Source organism: Chelonia mydas, chromosome 4, assembly GCF_015237465.2.
Source record: "Chelonia mydas isolate rCheMyd1 chromosome 4, rCheMyd1.pri.v2, whole genome shotgun sequence".
NCBI classification, from domain to species: domain Eukaryota; kingdom Metazoa; phylum Chordata; order Testudines; family Cheloniidae; genus Chelonia; species Chelonia mydas.
The window spans coordinates 139,408,709-139,427,989 of record NC_057852.1 but is presented as its reverse complement, the minus strand read 5'-3'; the positions used below and the strand labels follow the sequence as shown (position 1 = coordinate 139,427,989).

At 51.8% G+C, this 19,281-nt stretch overlaps 1 protein-coding gene across 2 annotated transcripts in view; it reads left to right on the top strand.

The window, feature by feature from the left end:
- SIGLEC1 (sialic acid binding Ig like lectin 1) overlaps positions 1–19,281 on the top strand; it is a 45,822-nt gene that overhangs the window by 2,332 nt on the left and 24,209 nt on the right. Inside the window, exons 2-7 of one of the 2 annotated variants that reach the window (XM_037898426.2) lie at positions 5,458–5,539; positions 7,833–8,192; positions 8,440–8,736; positions 11,562–11,825; positions 13,039–13,293; positions 17,038–17,337. In XM_037898426.2, the coding sequence (XP_037754354.1) occupies positions 5,491–5,539; positions 7,833–8,192; positions 8,440–8,736; positions 11,562–11,825; positions 13,039–13,293; positions 17,038–17,337 (1,525 nt within the window). In that variant the 5' untranslated portion in view covers positions 5,458–5,490. The other variant, XM_043544975.1, reaches the window with a different exon arrangement.

The following is a 19,281-nucleotide window of genomic DNA, read 5'->3' as shown; positions in this document are numbered from 1 at the left end:
GAGAGGTTTTTCGCAGGAGTGGGTGGGTGAAATTCTGTGGCCTGCATTGTGCAGGAGGTCAGACTAGACGATCATAATGGTCCCTTCTGACCTAAATATCTAGAGCCCATTGAGGGCACTAGGGCAGGGGGTCTTTCCAATGACTTCGCTGTGCTTTGGATCACGTCCTCAGTGGGACCCAGGAGACCACTGGCTATTCATTGCCTCCTAAACCACAGAACAGCTTGGAGATTGGCTGCTCCATGCACGACTGGCTCAGGCGTGGGGCTGAGAATTGGCAGCGCCCCCTCTCCCAAAGGAAGGGGCTGCCTGGGAGGGGCTCAGAAGTACTCACCTCCCCCAGGGCCACAGAGATGCATCATGGCAGACGTAGTCCAGCTGGGGAACCCATCCCAGAGAGGTGAATGGGGAAGCGAGACACCTGAACTACGACCCCCAGGGTGCACTGCGACAGCATTTCCACGTGGATGCTTTTCAGGAGTCCAGCTTGCTCACGAAAGCTTATGCTCAAATAAATTGGTTAGTCTCTAAGGTGCCACAAGTACTCCTCAGCTTTTTTTAGTTTTCCCTGGAAAGCAGACATCCCCCTTCCAGGTCAGTTTAGTTGAAAACCCCAATTTTCCATCACAACGCAATTTTGACAGAATGTTTCCAACCAGCCTGCCGCCTTCTTGTGTGCCCAGCCCTGTAGCAATGATCCCACACTAGAACGTGGTCAGATCACCAGGACTTTGCTGGTGAACGTGCCCTGTAATGGCCATGAGAGATCGGGGAAACCGAGGTTTCACATCCCCTCCAACCACTGCATTTCCAGCACCATAGCAACTGCTAGCCCCGCTCTGAGCTGGCCAGAGAGAAGAGCTCCACTCAACTGGGGACTCCTCACGGGTCTCTCATGAACTGGCTCTGGCCGAATTAGCCTGCCATGGCCCCTGACATCCAGCAGTTAGCTGAATGACGTTGCTGGTGGCTCAGCTGATGTTCGTAGCCTGTGATTGCTGGGCAATTACCGACTCCCGTGATCTGTCGGGGAGAAAAACCATCGAGTCTGAGGAGCTGCTGAGTCCCTGGGGGTTGGAGAGAAGAGGACAGGTCTGAAGGGCTCAAGACCTGAACAACAGCATTTCCTTAGGGCAGGAGAGCCCCAGTCTCAGGGAAGGTTTTGATTGCAGGGAGATGGGTCTCAGCAGTAACAAATAGGGCTCGGACCTGTGGGTTTGCATTGGGCCAACCTCTATTATGTCACAGCAGCTCCGAGAGACCCTAACCAAGATCATTGTGCTGGGCGCCGCACAGACACAAAGTGAGAGACAGTCCCTGCCCCAAAGAGCTCATAATCTAAGGCTGTGCAGTCTAGTGGACAGAGCACCGGCTTGGGACTCAGGAGACCAGGGTTCTATTGCTGGTCTGCTGGGTGACCTCAGGCAAGTCTGTGCCTCAGCTTCCCCATCTGTAAAATGGGAATATTGACACTGACCTCCTTTGTAAAGCACCTGTAGAGCTTTGGATGAAAAGTGCTATAGAAGTGCTAGGTATTAACACCAAATAAAACTAAAGACAGGACAGGAAGCAGCGGTCAAGGGAATTACCCAGGGTCACACAGAATGTTATTGGCAGAACTAGGAGTAGTGCCCAGGTCTCCTGCATCTCAGACTAATGCCCTATCCCCTGGACCACAATAGCCAGTGACACCAGAGATGGGTCAGAACCAGAACCGCAGGTTGAAGCACCCCAAAAACCTTGGGGGTGTTCAAACCCACATCCAGATCTGAATGTCACAAATGGCTCCTCTCACTACATGCAGGCCTGGGGTGTGTCTCAGAAACCTGACCCAGGATCCATCACTTCATAGAGCGAACCAGCGAAAACGAAACTATGCAACCAGGGCAGGAGTGCAGGAGAAATGAAACTTAGTGAGGAAGCATTGTGGAAAAGTGACCGCAGGAAACAGCCGGGACATTGCAGAGAGACAGTGACATTCATTTCCTTCTCGGCCCTGCAGGCTTGCAGTCCCCAGAGTTTAGCAGTTATTTTAGGCTTTCTGGCACACCACCAACCTGTTTTAGTTCTGTAATTTGCTGGATATCTTTGGAGCCAAGTTGGGACAAACATGTACAGCTCTGGGACCTCAGCATGCTGGAGGGCATCTTCCATTGAGATTGCTACAGATCCAGGACAGGGCGGACCATTTTCTAGATGGGAGCCCCAGGAGAACAAGGTGATAATGGGAATGGGCCCCTCCGGACCCAAGAACTGCAAGTTGGCACACTAGAGAGAGCTGGGAAATGCAGACACGGTTGCAAAACAATTGTGAAATTTGTTGCAAAAAGTGTTCATCAACATTTCACATTTTGAGACATTTCTGGCCTGCCAAAGTAATAAATAAATAAATAATAAAATTAAAACCATGAAAATTTTCCAGAAAAAAAAAAAAAAAAGTGAAAATTGGTAGCGTTTTTGAGCAGCTGCATTTTTCAAGCACGGGGTGACAGCGTGCGTTCTTGTTCCCTGTGAGCAGCTAGCCTGCGCAACGGAGAAAAGCCTGCTCCAGCAGCTTCAGGCCTCCACGGACCATCTCGGGGTCTGTCTTCGCTAGGGTCCCAGCATGGAGGGTATTAGATGGCAGCTGCTAAAAGGCGCCTACAGAGGGCCATTTGCAGTGTGAATAATTTTTTTGGTTCGGCTCCCGGCAAGCAGGGGCAAGGGTGGAGAGAGAGTTCGGGGTGCACAGCGGGCCCACCACAGTCCCAGACTGCACACCGGGGGGAATCGAGTCACAGAGTGTGGGGTTCTTAGGGACTGGCTTGTTTTGAAATGGGATTAGCTTGATTTCTGGCATATTGTGAAAGTCGGGTGCTTATTTACCGCGTGAAAGTTGGCAACTGTGCTCTCCAGGGCCCTTCAACCCCTACATTTCTATAGTTAGGCCTACGAGTTTAGGAGTAATACAACAGGTGCTATTCTTCTTGCATGCACTAGGTGGTGCTCTTTTGACAGACTAACTATATACACCTAGGAAGTGAGCTGTAGCTCACAAAAGCTTATGCTCAAATAAATTTGTGAGTCTCTAAGGTGCCACAAGTCCTCCTTTTCTTTTTGCGAATACAGACTAACATGGCTGCTACTCTGAAACCTATATACACCAGTGATGATCAACATTACCCAAAGGGGCCAAGGTAGTCTGAATTCACTGATTCGTTTACTAGAGTGCTATTCATATTTAAACAGTATGATGGGGAAATATTTAGTGTATTATTCTGTATCTATTATTCTCACAGCAAATACATTGATAACTGAGTGCACATTAATAACTTCATTGGTTAATAACATAGTAAAAGCATCCTGATTGGTTAATAACTTTGATTGGTTACTAATTAAAATCACACTGTTTTAATATCACATACTGCAAAGAGCTGCAGGAGAAACATTAAAGAGCCTCAGACTGAGAGTCACGGATATACAGCCTCCCCGATACTACCTTTTCATACACTGGGCTCCTGCCACAGACATTTGCCCCAGGGCATGGTTCCTGCCTAGAAGGGCTTACAAGCTGGGGATCCCCTCCCCACAGCGTGTGTAACAGGAGAGGGCCAGTGGATGAGCCCCTCACCTTCTGCCTATGCTATGGTTTCACCGAGCTTATGCTGAACGTCCATCAGATCAAAACCGGCCAGAAAACCGTGGGGAAAATTTTGCTCAGGCGTCACCAGTGTGATGGTGGAATAACTCCACTGACTCCAACAGGATACTCTAGATTGACACTGGATTGACACCGGGGGCTGGGTCTCTTCTCACCCACAAGGAGGCTGCTATTCAAGTCTTTCTGAGGTGGGAGAGACCATGCCTATCGTCTGTCCAAACTCTGTGTCCTTCCAAACTCTCAGGCTTCTCTTCATTCACAGAGGGGTTACGTCAGGTTGACTAAACCCCTTATCTCCACAAAGGGCCCAAGGGCCCTGCACTTTCAGGGCAGTTTGGGGGTGAATGCTCATTTAATCAGCCTGGAGCGGATATCTACATGTGGCCAAACCAAAATCCTGGAGCTGAGCTACTGGGAAATTTGGATCCAGATCTTGGATCCCATCTGCCATTGCAATCTGCACCAAAACTCCAGATTTGAACGCCTCCAAATAGGGGGCCCAATGTGAATGCTGTGGCTTGCGCCCAGCTCGGGGACATCCCATGACCCTCTGCTACCAAACGCCGTGTGACAAACTCTCTGCATTGCCCCATCAAGCCATTGGGTAGGTCTGAGCTGGGCTCACCTGGCATGGTGTCTGAACCCAAGTGCCCTTGCTACCAAGCAGAGGATGCAGAGAGATGACAGCTGGAAGAGCCAGGAATGCATTTACACTTGTACACAGGCATGCCCAGCGCCCACGCACTTTGCAGACGATATTTGGGGCCCAGTCTTGCCAAGTTGGCTTGCAAATTTTCCTGTTAATCTGGGAGTTTTTATCTCAGCTATGGGCTTCCTTCCTTTCCCCCCAATCAGCTGTAGGTTACAACATTGTGAAGAATTTGAAGGGATGTCTGACTTTTTTGGGACTGGGAAGAGCTGCCAGCAGCCTTCTTATCCCCTTCCCTTCCAAAAAAATAAAAAGATCTAAAAATTCCCAGTGTCTGAGTCTATGGGGGCAGGACATGGTCCCACAGCTGGAGTCCTCAACCCAGAGAGATCAGAACTTCCAAACAAGCCAAGCAGAATGGTGGTTTTGTCTAAGGTCTCTCATTGGCCGCCCAGAACTAGTGGGTTATCCAAACAAGAGTGGATCATCTCCAACCAGCAGGTAAGCGATAGATGGGGTCTCCAACCAACACCCTCTGTGAAGGAGTCTGGTTTAACAATGCTATGGAGCGAGGCTATGCTCATCCCAATGTCCCATGCCCGTCCCTGGACCATGGGGATGCCAGGTACATGATTTTGCAGCAGCAGCCACGTCATTGTACAGAATAGGGTGCAGATTTCGGTAGCTGCACCAGTGTGAATCCGGAGTAACACCAAAGGAGTCACCATGTAACACCAATAACCGTGGGTTTATTCCACCATGACACTGGTTCAGTTGAGAGCGAAATTTATCCCACAGCAATCAAAAGCCGTTTTCATCTGATGGACGCTCAGCATAATCTAGGTGAGATGAGTGGGGTCCCAGCCCGCTGCCTAGCGGGTAGATGGGCACCAGTCTGAGCAGAGGGGCCAAGGACTGGCTGGACCATGGAGACTGCACTCCTCTTCCACCCTGGCTCGGGTTGCAGCACATTGGAAGGTCAATATGGAGGAAGCTTGCTCTACCACTAACCACAGATTTGAGGCAGGAGGAGTAAACAGAGGCCTTTAGTCTGCAGGACCTTGACTCAGCTCCTTTTGCCAGCACAGCTTCCTTTTCCAAACACTTATTATAAAGTCTAACCATCCTGTGAGAGCTTATTGCATGATCCTCTTTTCTGTTCCACCAGGATCTTCCATAACGTTATCCAGCAGGAGTGGTCATGCCCTTCTTATTTCAGCTTATCTTCCTGGCCAGTCATGCCCAGCAAGGTACAGTGCCATGTTTAACCCGAATAATCATCATCATCATCATCATCAATGGTGTTCTGTTAGCTTCTGCCTGCATGCAGCACTCCTTCCACTGCCTCCAGCATGGCAAAGGGTTTGTACCATTAGAAAAGGGATAGAGAATAAGACAGGAAACATCACAATGCCAGTATAGAAATCCATGGTACGCCCACACCTTGAACACTGCATGCAGTTCTGATCATCCATCAAACAAGCTATATTAGAATTGGAAAAGGTTCAGAGAAGGGGAACAAAAGTGATGAGGGGGATGGAACAGCTTCCATATGAGGAGAGATTCAGAAGACTGAGGTCTCTACAATCATGACTGCTGTGGAGAAAAAAAAAGTGTTATTTTCTCCTTCACATAACACAAGAACTAGGGGTCACCCAATGAAATTACTAGGCAGTAGATTAAAAACACACAAAAGGAAGTATTTCTTCACACAACGCACAGTCAACCTGTGGAACTCCTTGCCAGGGGATGTTGTGAAGCAGGGGTCAGAAAAGAATCAGATAAGCTCATGGAGGATGGGTCCATCAATGGCTATTAGCCAAGATGGGCAGGGATTCAACCCCATGCTCCGGGCGTCACTAGCCTCGGGTTGCCAGAGGCTGGGAATGGGCGACAGGGGATAGATCACTTGATTCCTTGTTCTGTTCATTCCCTCTGAATACCCGGCATTGGCCACTGTTGGAAGACAGGAGACTGGGCTAGATGGACCCTTGGTCTGACCCAGGTTATGTTCTTACCCAGAGCCTGGAGGATTCTATCTCTAACCGACCCCTGTATATTTTCCCAGGGCAGTGCACGCTCGTGTTTTACACCAGTAGGAGTGACAGTAGGATCAGACACTGGGCGTTTACTGGTCCTAAGGCACGTTACAAAAGCCATTTAACCAATCCCTTGGCAGCAGATGGCATTGTTTATTTGTATTTCAGTTATGCCTCGGACACTGAACACAGGCAGTGCATCATTATCCCCATTTTACATGCAGGTAAACTGAGGCAGTAAGAGACCAGTAGCCCAAATTTCCAGCATGGCCCCTGATTTTGGATGCCCAGCTTGAGGGCCCAATTTACAGAGGTGACATGCACCAGCTGCTCGCAATAGGACAAATTCAGCTTTGGGATGACTCCACCAACTTGAATGGAGTTATCCCAGAGATCAGTTGGGTTCATTGACTTAATGGGAATTGAATAATAGAATATCAGGGTTGGAAGGGACCTCAGGAGGTCATCTAGTCCAACCCCCTGCTCAAAGCAGGACTGTAGTCAGGCGCAGACTCACGGGTGGCACCTCCTGCTGGTCCTCTCAGGTAATTAGCATTCCAGCCTCAGGAGCGCCCTCTTCAGGCCGGCGTCTTGCCTTGCTGCTGGCTTCCGTGTCCCTCCCAGGACCCCAGTGCCCCTTTCACTGGGTGCTGCCCCCTGGCAGTACCCGACAGCTCCGGGTCTCCCCCTCCCACTATCCCCACCTCGCCTAAGTCGTAGGCTCCTGCCAGTCACCAGCTAGCCCCCAAGTCATGGGGCAGACTGCAGTATGAGCCATTCATCACAGGCAAGGGTGGATTTGGACCTGCTGCCTCCCCGTGGCTGCCCCTGCAACCCCCAAACCTAATAGGCCTTCCCAGGCTCGCACCCTGAGGCTTTCCTAGGCCAGAGCTCCCTTGGCCTTTCCCCAGCCCTGCTCCAAACTACATCCTCTATTCAGGTCGGTCCCTCCCTCTCAGAGCTAGAGAGAAAATATCTCTTCTGCTCCTGGCTTCCATAAGGCCCGCTGGGTCTCTTTGGGAGCGTGGCCCACAGCTGCAGCTGCTCTGCCAATCAGCCCACCTCTTCCCCTGCCCCAGCCCTCTCCCAGGGCTATTTTAAACCCCTCTGGGCCCGAGCAGGTGTCCACCCCACTACAAGGACCAATCCCCAATTTTTGCCCCAGATCCCTAAATGGCCCCATCAAGGATTGAACTCACAACCCTGGGTTTACCAATGCTCAAACCACTGTGCTATCCCTCCCCGCTGCATATGGTCGGCACTTCTGAAAATCTAGGCCTAAGTGAGGACGGTCAAGCCCCTTCCCCCGCTCCCTGCCTACACACACACACACACACCAGCAGCAAGGCCAGAATGGACGAGATCTCTGCCCAGGAGCCAGGCCCCGCTGGCTGGCGGAGAGGAGAGAAGCATGTTGCTGATGGAGTCAGCAGATTAGCTCTGTCCTGACTGAGGTTTCTGCTTAGCCTTGCTCCCTCTGTCTGTTCCCCTCTGTCTAATACAGCCTTTGGCTCGTGGGGCGTCACCTACCCCCAAAGCCTGCACAGTGTAAAGGACTCCTGCATCCTCATACCCTGCACCTTCAGCTACCCCAGCACAGTGACCCCCGTGGGCGGCATTGTGGCCATCTGGTACAAGGATTACCAAAGCCAGAGCACCATCATCTACCACTCGACCACTCCCAGTGAGGTCGACGGCAGGTTTCAGGGCCGTACCGAGATGCTGGGCGACCTGGCCATGCACAACTGCACCCTGCTGCTGAGGGACGTGAGGACTGAGGACACCGGCAAGTACAACTTCAGGTTCGAGATCAACCAGGGTGACCGGTGGTCAGACCTGCGTGGGGTGATGCTGACTGTTACCGGTGAGTATGGAGATGAGCTAGCCAGGGCGTGTAAAATCACAACTACTCCACTGTGTGTCATGGGCCCTGTACTGCTGCTAGCCATGGGCGAGTCTCCTGTAGCTCAAGTGCTTGTGGAGCAGCTGAGTTCTATCCCCACTGCTGCCATGAATGTCCAAGGGTACAGCACTGTGATGGAGGAATAAACTGAAATTGCTATTATCCCATCGCAGATTCCCCAGAATACCCCTGTTCTTTCCATCCCTAGATGCCCCCAACAGCCCGGCCATTGCTGCCCCGGAAGATCTAACGGAGGGTGTGAGAGTGAACTTCACCTGCTCCAGCCCATACGTCTGCCCATACGACAGCATCGCTCTGCAGTGGAGGGGCTACAATGCACTGGTCTCGACCGTGGCTGGGGCAGTGCAATTGGACACCGCTGGCGTGCTCAGGCGGCAGACCCTCGTTACCTCCTTGTCATGGCAGGACCACTCCAAAAACCTGTTCTGTGAAGTGTCTGTTGGCGCTAAGCAGGCAACCGGGGAAATGGCTCTGTGGGTGAAACGTGAGTATGCTGCTTTTCAAACACTGGCCTTGCTGAATGGAGCGAGGACCAGCAGCTACGGCCTCTATTTCTGCATTGCCCAAGTCATGTCTTTCCAGCCCACAATGCTTCCAGTTCTGCCATGTGATCTGACACCCGGCCAGAAATTCATGGCCAGATCCCAACGGACGTCTGGCTTCCCTAAATTCTCTTCTGTGATTTCCACTGAACAAAGACTTCTTCTCGCCTTGCAATCCTAACCTGCTCTGTGGCATTGCTGGGTGCTGCTTCAGCAGCTGCCCTGTTCCACCCCAGAGGCAGCTGCATTCCTGTGGGGGAGTGAATTGGGTCTTGTGTTTTATAGAGCCACACTTGGGGAAAAAGAAAAGGAGTACTTGTGGCACCTTAGAGACTAACCAGTTTATTTGAGCATGAGCTTTCGTGAGCTACAGCTCACTTCATCGGATGCATAGCATATCGTGGAAACTGCAGAAGACATTATATACACACAGAGACCATGAAACAAAACTTCCTCCCACCCCACTCTCCTGCTGGTAACAGCTTATCTAAAGTGATCATCAAGTAGAGCCATTTCCAGCACAAATCCAGGTTTTCTCACCCTTCCCCCCCCCCCCGCCACACACACATACAAACTCACTCTCCTGCTGGTAATGTGGTAATAGCCCATCCCTCTTTGAAACCTCTCTTTATAATGCGCATGATAATCAAGGTGGGTCATTTCCAGCACTAATCCAGGTTTTCTCACCCCCCCCCACCACATTTGCAAATTGGATACTATTAATTTGGGCTTGAATAGAGACTGGGAGTGGCTAAGTCATTATGCAAGGTAGCCTGTCTCCCCTTGTTTTTTTCCTACAAATCCCCCCCAAGACGTTCTGGTTAAACTTGGATTATTGCTGTGCACATTGTAAGATGAGCTATTGCCAGCAGGAGAGTGAGTTTGTGTGTGTGGTTTTTGGAGGGGGGTGAGAAAACCTGGATTAGTGCTGGAAATGACCCACCTTGATTATCATGCGCATTATAAAGAGAGGTTTCAAAGAGGGATGGGCTATTACCACATTACCAGCAGGAGAGTGAGTTTGTATGTGTGTGTGGCGGGGGGGGGGAAGGGTGAGAAAACCTGGATTTGTGCTGGAAATGGCTCTACTTGAGGATCACTTTAGATAAGCTGTTACCAGTAGGAGAGTGGGGTGGGAGGAAGTTTTGTTTCATGGTCTCTGTGTGTATATAATGTCTTCTGCAGTTTCCACGATATGCTATGCATCCGATGAAGTGAGCTGTAGCTCACGAAAGCTCATGCTCAAATAAACTGGTTAGTCTCTAAGGTGCCACAAGTCCTCCTTTTCTTTTTACGAATACAGACTAACACGGCTGTTACTCTGAAACTTGGGGAAAAACCTCCTCTGGCTGATTTGATGGTGGGTGCAATTACTTGCGGATGCAAGTGAGAGGATGCAGAGGTCTGACTACCTGCTGTCGCTGGCAGAGCGCGGGAGTGGAAGGCAGGCTGGGGAGCCCGGTGAATATCATTTGTAAAGCTGCCTGGGAAGAGAGGGGCTGTACAAACACAGAACACGCTGCCCCTTAGAAACAGTCTGCGGCCCTCACCCTGGAGTTTCCGTAACAGCTGTGCCGACATTGGCAGACTCAGGGGCCTAAAGCAAGGCGCCTAAGACAGCACCTGGCCACGCTGGTAAAAGTGGCCAGAGGTCCCAGGGGCTGGTGTCAATCCAGGGGGGTCGGTGCAGTTACTCCAGAGGTCTCTTGGAAGCTGCATCTGGTCAACAGGTTCCTAGTTCCTCCCGTTCTCCTGGACCCACTTATCTCACTGCTGCCCAGACCCTCCCCTCTGACTCCCTCTTTCCACTTGGTGGTGCTACTGTCAGCTCCGGAAACGTTTCTCATTAAGGCCAGCTGCCGGATCTAATATCACTTCTTCCTTCTCTACCCACCACCAGCTCAATAAAGCTCCCCACTTTCCTCTCAGTATGCCCCCTGCGCACTCTGCCCAGCCCCTTCTCTCCACCCACCATCCCCATGGCAAACAGGACTCTCCTCCCAGCCCCGATGGGCACTGTGGTGCTGAGATAGCTGGTAGCCAGACTCCCCCCGGCTGTCAAAGGACTCCAGTGCTCCATGGAGCCCAGCACCACTTACCTGCCCACACATTTCAGCCTGAGAACTCTACCCAGGATGCCCTGTTCTTCTGCTCACAGGCTAATGCCTGCAGCCACCTCCTGCCCATGTCATTGGCTTGACCAGGGGCCAATTTCCAGCTAATACCCACAGAGCTGCCTCCTTTCCCGAAAGCAGAGAGGCCCCCGGCTATGCTGCCCAGGGAACATGGTTAGGAAGCAGCCCTAAGTCCTGGATCTGGCTTCCTAGCTTGCAGGGAACCATCCCTAGGGTTAAGAAGCTGGTTCAGGTCCTTTTGCCCACTCAGGCTTTGGTCTCTGACACTGCCAGTGGGGGTCTTTTGCCCTGTGGGGATTTGTCAGATATATAGACTCTTAGAACCCTAGGGTGAGAAGGGACCACAAGGGCATCTAGTCTAACCCCCTGCCAAGATGCAGGACTTCTTGTGCCAACATCATTTCCAAGAGACCACAGATAGAAGAGCTCTCAGAGGGTGAGGAGAGTCATGAGCAGCACGGATCAGACTGGAGACAGTGACAAATGCCTCTGAGCTAACCCGACTTCCCTAAGTCATGACGACTGGCTTCAGTCTCAGCCAGCGATTCCTGGCTGTGGTGGTGCCCACTGGATGCCGCCTCCATTCCAGCTTCACTCATTGCGTGTCCTTTCTTCCTCCGACTCCCCTGCAGATTCCCCGAAAGGCACAAAAGTGGTCATCAACCCCTCCGCAAAGAACATCCGGGTGGGCGACACCGTGTCTCTGACGTGCAGTGTGAACAGCACCTTCCCCGAGGTCACCGCCTACAAGTGGTACAAGGGCAGGACCGCCTTGGTGAGCGAACAGATCCTGACTCTCCAGAGCGTTGCTCGCGAAGATTATGGCCCGTACCACTGTGAAGCGGAAAATTCAGTCGGGACTGGGGTGGCGGAAGCAGTTGTTCTCTATGTTTTTTGTAAGTATGGAGGATGGGGGCCTCAGATGAAACACCAGCTAATGCCACGGGAGCACCATGGCTTCAGGGGGACTGTGTGCAGCAAAGAGAACTAAAACCAATGCTCCGTCTAGGCCAGGACGGCCAATGGTGGATGCTTCAGCAAAACAAGAACGTTCCCTCCACCCTAATGCAACTGACTGTCTACCTCAGTAGTTTTCATTACAGCTGTCTGGGAATTTTTTGAGGAATGGGTTTTAAAAAAATGCTTATTCATCAAAACCCAAAAGTTTGCAAAGCAGGGTTGGTTTCCAGGACTCTCCCGACTCAAAATATGATCAGAAAACTGTTTTGAAATGGTCAAGCTGGCCGGTTTTGACATTTTTTGCACTGGAATGTTTCCATTTTTCAAGTCAAAATGACTTTTTGTTTAGAAATGTTAGTAAATTTCGATTAAAAAATCGTTAAAGAAAAACAGGTCAAAAATCAAACTGAAACATGCCATTGACCGAAACCAATTTTTTTTTTCTCATTGACTTTTCATCCCAGTTCTGGACAGGAATATTTTTCAATGTCTCCGATTTTTTTATAAGATGGGAAAACGGTTTCCTACTCAGCTCGATTGATCACCCTCATGTCCGAGTGCCTCACAAGCATGAATGAATCTACCCTTTGGGATAAGGAAGTATTGCTAGCTCTGTTTTACAGATGGGGAAACTGAGGCACAGGGTCACTAAATGACTTGCCCCGACACAGCAAGTCTGCCAGTGTGGTAGAAATTGAGTCCAAAATCTCTCAAGCCCAGTGCAGTGCTTTAACCACAAACCCAGCCTTCCTCCCCCTTCACTCTTGCATCCTGGAGAGAAGGGGAGAGTCTTCTTGAACCCAGAGGGTGTCCCATTCATGTCTTGAAGCTGGAGGATCAGTAGCCCTTGAAATCTGGCTCCACCCCCTCCTGGGTGCAGGTTATTTGCTAGGATCATGTGGGTGTGTGTATCTCACATACTCAGTTTCCTGCCACTGCAGGGGTCTGGAGCACTGGTGCACCTCCTTCCCCTTGTGGCACAAAGTAAGTGAGTATCCCAAGGGCTGTAACATTTTGGTCTAATTCTGGTGGATGGGCTTGCTAGGGGGTGGCTGGGTGGCCCGTGCTATACAGAAGGTCAGACTGGATGATCTGGTGGTCCCTTCTAGTCTTAACCTCTATGACTCAATCTGCTGTCATCTCCTTCAGCTGCAGTGGTCTCGGTGAGCCCTTCTGCAGAGATACTGGAAGGCGAGATGGTCACTTTGACATGCGAGGTTCCCGGCGAGGAGAACCAGGATCTCAGCTACACCTGGTACAAGAACAATGTCTGGATCAAGGAAGGCACGGCCCACTCCCTGGTGTTTCATGAAGTCACCACCAGCGACACTGGCTATTATTTGTGCAAGGTGCAGAACGACAAAGGGAGTGAAATGTCCCAGGCCATCAGCCTGAGCGTGTTCTGTAAGTGTATCACAAAACACACTCTTTCAGCTCACATCTAATACTGCAGGGCACCTTGATCTGTGGTTTATAAAGCGTTAATAAATGATCAATAGATGGGAGGAGCTAGCCCACAGGAGCAGCAAACAGGAGAGTTTTGCCAGGTCTCCAGCGTGAAGGAGAGAGGATGTGATCCTTGGGGTGAGTTTGGCTGCTAGTTTGTTTGTTGCTTAAAGATTCCAGTGTGGTTTGGGGGGCTGTGCGCTGAGCCTGCCGTGGGGCACAGGGCTGCTCGGGGAGAAGAGGGGTTTAAAAAGCCAGCTTCTAAGCAACCAGAGGAGCTAGTGAATAGAGGAGTTTTGCGAGGTAATTTGGAGAGGGGGTGCAAGAGGCAGATACACCTAACAAACATCCTCTAAACTTAACCCCCACCCTCCCAAAAGCAAACCACAAAATCCTGCAGGAGTAAAAAGAACGCTGGCAGAAGTCCAGCAGCAGAGTGGGGGCAGGGGAGGATATCCAGTTTATTGCACTGAATGCAGCATGCTTGATTACCTGCCTTGTGGGCAGGTGGCATAGGTGTGCATTCAGTGCAAACAGCTCCTGGCCTTCAGAGACCGAGGACCGGCTCTGAAGACCCGAGTGGCTGAACTGGAGGAGCGAAGGGAGACAGAGAGGTGCACCGAGGAGACTTTCAGGGACATGGCAGAGCAGCCCCATCCCCACTCTGACAACCTCCGAGTAATACAGCCGAGGTGGGGGGGAGGAAAATCACAGTTTTGGGGAAAAATAAATATTTTGGGAGTTTTGCCTTGAAATTTTTGTCAGTAAAAACTGGGGAAACCATCCCCGCTTCAGGAAATAGCTGGTAAATATCAGCTTCCCCACAATTGTCTGCCAGGAGATCATGGGATGTTTGATGCAGTGAGGCTTGCAGGGTTGCTGGTACTTGGGTAAATGTTACCAGGTTGCTCTTGGGCTCACAGCAACCACAGCTGTCTCCCCGGTCAGGTGCAACAGACAGAGATTACCTGCAGCAGCCTTACTCAGCAAGAACCGCTGCATCAGTGCTAGGAAATCCAAACCGATGGTCCCAGAGTCACTCTGCAGGCAGCATCTCTAGTCAGCGGCTGGGCCCAGCCAGGCCACTCCTTCACGGAGTCTGCTCTCCCTCCCAGCCAGTCCTGAACTGCGCTGGGGTCTCCCCTTTTAACCTCTCCCTCCAAGGCGGATACCTATTACAGGGGGGCAGGGCCAGTTGAGCCCCGAGCAGCTCATTTGCCATTTCCTGGCCAGTGGGGGTTTGTCTGCCCCAGTGGGTCTCACCCTGCGGCCCTGTCCGCACAGAGCTGCGGCCCATGTGACATCCTCAGGGCCACACAGGTAGTATTGGATGCGGCCCACGTAACACATCATGGGCCATATATGTGACATATGGTGGGCATTTGTCCCAGCTGCAAGGCAGAGCGGAGAGCAGCGCTGCTGCCCTGGGGGTGAGCTGAAGGCAGCGCTGCCCGCTGGCAGGAGAGCCCAGAAACTTCCTGCTGGCGGTCAGCGCTGCCTTCAGAGCTGGCCCCCCCAGGTGGCATGGGGCTCGGCAGGTCAGCCCCACCCCCTGGCAGAGCAGAGCTCCGGGGGTCAGCCCCAGCCGGGGGCGCACGGGGAGGGCAGCTCGGGCGAGCCCTGTGCACGGGGAGGCAGCTCGGGCGAGCCCCAGGCCGTCCCATTTTTACTTTAAGAAATATGGTCACCCTACACCTAACTCTCATTGATTTCACTTGGAGTTAGGTGCCTAATTGCCGCTGAGGATCTGGGCCACAGACCTGTTCACCTTTAGGGTGCTGGTCTGGTCCCTGCAGTGTCCAGAAGCCGTTCCCACCCATCAGCTGTTTGCTGGCCTACGTGAAATGAGTTGGGAGTGTCATTCCAGTTGTTAGTGTAATAATGAAACCCCAGACCCGGGTTACGGTGCATTGGGAAACCCAGGAAAGGGCTGTCTCTGAGCAGCCCCTGAGACTTGGCAGCGTTCTTAAAGCCCCGACTACTGGAGTCAAGTGATTGAGTAAAAAAACATCAGCTTTCATTTTTTTTCTTTTTTTAAAAAGGGCCAAGTTCCCAGCACTGCTTGCTGGGGAGAAAAGCTTGAAACCGTGACCTGAGCGTGCTCTAGCCACTCAAAAACCAGAAGGACTAAAAGGAACCCCAACATTATGATATTTCAAAAATCTCCCAGGTGCTATTCAAACCCAGCAAGCACACCTGTTTTCTAAAGCTAGGTGATTTTAATGTAAGCGGGGGAATAGTCCCGTTATTGTGGGGAACTTTCCTGGCTTCTGCACTACCCCGGTGAAGTGGGCTAGCGAAAGGATCTGAGTCCTCGCTCCCTCTTCCTTTACCCAGTAGCCTCCCTGCCCTGGAGGACTCCCCTTCCACTCTCCTTGTAACCCCAACAAGCCTGGGCCCAGGATTCCTGGGGGACTCGACCCCAACCCTGCTGTGGTCACCTAGGACAGGGGGTAGGGTGTCCCCACTCCGGGGGACTCTCTCTGCACTGGGCACTTCTCTGGCCCACTGACCATTACATACAATTTAAAGCAAATGCAAGTTATTTAATCAACAATTAATTTTAAAAAGAATAAGGGAAAATGGGAAAGGTGAAAGGAAACACATCACCCCGCTCTGTGGCAGGGAACATCACAAACAGTGTCTCTGGAACGTCAGGGCAGTTCACAGTCTGTTCCTTGCAAGTCCCAGGCCTCCTGCTCTGGCCCTGGCGGTGCTGCAGGGATGCTGTGGGCTGGACACTCGCTCTGGTGGTGGCCACACGCTCTCAGGCTCTAAGTGGTAGGACCCTTCTTCCCAGTGTCACCCCCGCCCTGTTGGGGTTACGATCCAAGCCTGGCCTGCAGAGCCTCTTGGCTGAGGCGTCTCCCTGGGCTGGGCCTGCTGCCAGGGTCCCCTCGCCCTCCCCAGCTGCTCACCGCACCCAGCTCCGCACTGCTCCAGCCCCAGCTCCACCACTCGGTCTCTGCACCGCTGCTGCTCTGCCTCCAGCTCCCTGGGCTGCTTCTCTGGCCCCTCTGGCTCTGGTTGCTGCAGCTCTGCTCCCAGGACAGGTCTGCTCTGCAGGCTGCTTCTGTGACCCTGCTCCCAGCACGGACCTGCTTCCTGGGCTGCTTCTCTGGCCCCTCTGGCTCTGGTTGCTGCAGCTTTCTTCCCATGGCAAGTCTGCTCTCTCGGGGCTGTGCCTCTGGCTTTGGGGCTGCAGCTCTGCTCCCAGGACAGGGGCTGCTCTCTCTGGATCTGGCCCAGCTCTGCTCCCCACCTCAGCTTGGGCCCCTGCTTTCTCCTTAGCTCGGCCCCACTCGGTCTGACCCAGGCAATTCCAGCTCACACCAAGGACGGGACCTCCCTGGCCTCCTGACTCCCTGATTAGCCTGCCCGCCCTGTCATTCGGGCTGACCTGGAGCACTGGGCTCTCCCCATTGTTCCTGGGAGCTGTCAGCCTCAGGGACCTGATTCCCCATAGACCCTTCCCCCTTTTTAGTACTGGGAGCTAGCCAACCAAAACCCCACTGAATGTTAGTAAGGGGGCAAGAGTCCCCTTACATTAATCTGGCCGTCACCTTTTAACCTCTTGCTCTAATCATAAAACCAGTTGTTATCCCCCCCCCCCCGCCCCCCAACCGCCACTTTCCCCTGGGTTTGTCAATACCTGGCTCATCATAACACCAATGCTGTCATTGTCTCCCTTCCACCACACAGATCCCCCTAGGGGCCTCGCAATCAGCTTGTTCCAGGAGATGCAGGAAGGAAAACTGGCTATCATTCACTGCACCGTGGATAGCCACCCCCTGTCTGCCGTGGCCCTTTACCACAACGAGGCCCTCCTCGCCACCACCAGCTCCCACGCGGCCCCCAACCAGCGGCTCAGCATCACAGCTTCCCACAACTCCTTGAAACTGGAGATCCAGAACGTGCTGCCGGAGGACGACGGCCAATACCGGTGCACGGCAAGCAACACGTACGGGAACGCAACTGCTGCGAAGCTGCTCCATGCCCAAAGTGAGTAAACGATTGGGGATTACCACGCGGGGTAAGGGGCTGCCACCAATCGGGACTCCCCTAGACCCGTCCCAAGCCCATAACAGATTTCTGGGCACGTCGTCTTCTCCAAGCATCATGTTTAATAATACCCCATTCTTCTGCCACCTTCACAGTGGAAACCCTGGGAAATGTGGTCTCTCTCCCCTCTCCCTTTGAGGAGCATTTCACATCTGTTCATTGTGCCATGCCTGCACCATCCTTAGATTAAGGCCTTACAGAAAGGTTGGCTGACTGCTGGGGCACCCCCTCCTGTCTGGCTCTCCTCACCTATCCGTGCCTCCCTCCCCCCGGCCAACAGCAGTGGTCTGCCTCTTCTCGTGACTCCATCCTCTGGCCAGCTTGCTTGAGCGTCTCTCCCCTGCTGGGGTAACAAACGTACAATGAAATGTTCCAAATCGTCCCAACACAAGATTCCTCAGCCCCCTCGGGTGCTATTGCTCAGCTTGTCCTTGAGGCTCTGTTCTCAGCCCCATCCTGGACTCAACAGTCCTGACATGAAGCATGTACGCCCCTTCCTCAGGGCTGGGAGGAGAACCCTGGTCCACTCTCCTTCCCTGCAGCTTGCACTAACCACAGCCTCTCTGCTGGTCCCCAGGCGTCCCCCTTGGTACTCCCATGGCCTTCTTTCTCTGCTGGAACACTGACCCCTCAGGACTGCCTCTCCCTGCCACCGGGATTAATTCTGTTCCTGCGGCTTTCTTCAGTCTGCCTTCCCCTGGCCCTTCCCAGAGAGAGGAAACACCCAACTGCCTCTAGGGACAATGTGCCTCTGGCCCCAGCTTCACTGTCGCCGGCCTCCAGGTTTCCTCCTGGCTCTGGGCCCTCTGATTCTGGCTCCCAGGCTTCTCTCATCCTTTAGCCCAAGGAAACGCTCAGCTATCTCTCACCCGGGTCTCCTCCCTTCTTCTGTCCTCCGCTCCTTCCTTTATGAGCATCTGTTTCCTCCCAGGTGGGCTGGATAACCAGTTACACCTGACACCCCTCCTGAAATCATCCAGGTGCCTCGGATGGGCTCAGGATCCTGTTACACCCAATCACAGACCTACACTCAATAAGGAAGCTATCGAGATGCTATTTAACGTTCTGATATAGGCGGAGCTGGCTGACAAAACAGAACAATTTCACTGAACATTTTCAAGTTTCAGAATTGTTACCAAAATTGGAACCATTTTTAAAATTTTTTTAGAAATTTTCATTAAATATTTTTTCAAAACATTTCATCTCTCTTCCTTTTTTGGCCCCCTTTTGGCTAGCCAGTGAAATGATGTGGATAATGTCCAACGGGTTCCCCCTCCATACCTTTTCTTTTCCTTGTTTTTCCTTTTTCCACTCAGTGACTTTTCAGATCTTTTCCCATTTCAGACCAGTTAAAGAGCGGCAAAAGGGAAAAAAGAAGACTAAAGTGGAGGGGTGGGGAGAAACAACCTCTCCAATTTGCTCATCCGGTTGGATCTGGTGAGAGGGGAATGATGAGAAATGATGAGGGAATGATGAGAAAGGAGAAAAACCAAAAATCTTTAGTTTCAAAATTTAAGTAACTTTTAGATTTTTGAAAACAAAAATGAAACAAAAATTTCAATGAGAACAAATTGAAAAATTTAGTTCCAGTTAGAAATTTCTGCCTGAAAAATTCCATTGAACATGACATTTTCCCACAGCAACGACAACAACAACAAATCCTTTTTGACAAATCCCATTTTTGAAGTGGGAAAAATCTTTTGATTAAAATTTTTTGACCAGCTGTAACTATAGACAGCTCAGAGACTGATGATTCCGACTCACTTTTCTCCAGTCTTCCGGATTGTGCCTTGAAGAAGCTACAGCTGATTAATGATGCCGACGCTCGGATTCTAGCGAGGCACAGATGAAGAGAGCGTGTTGTTCTGGTGCCGGAGTTCTTGT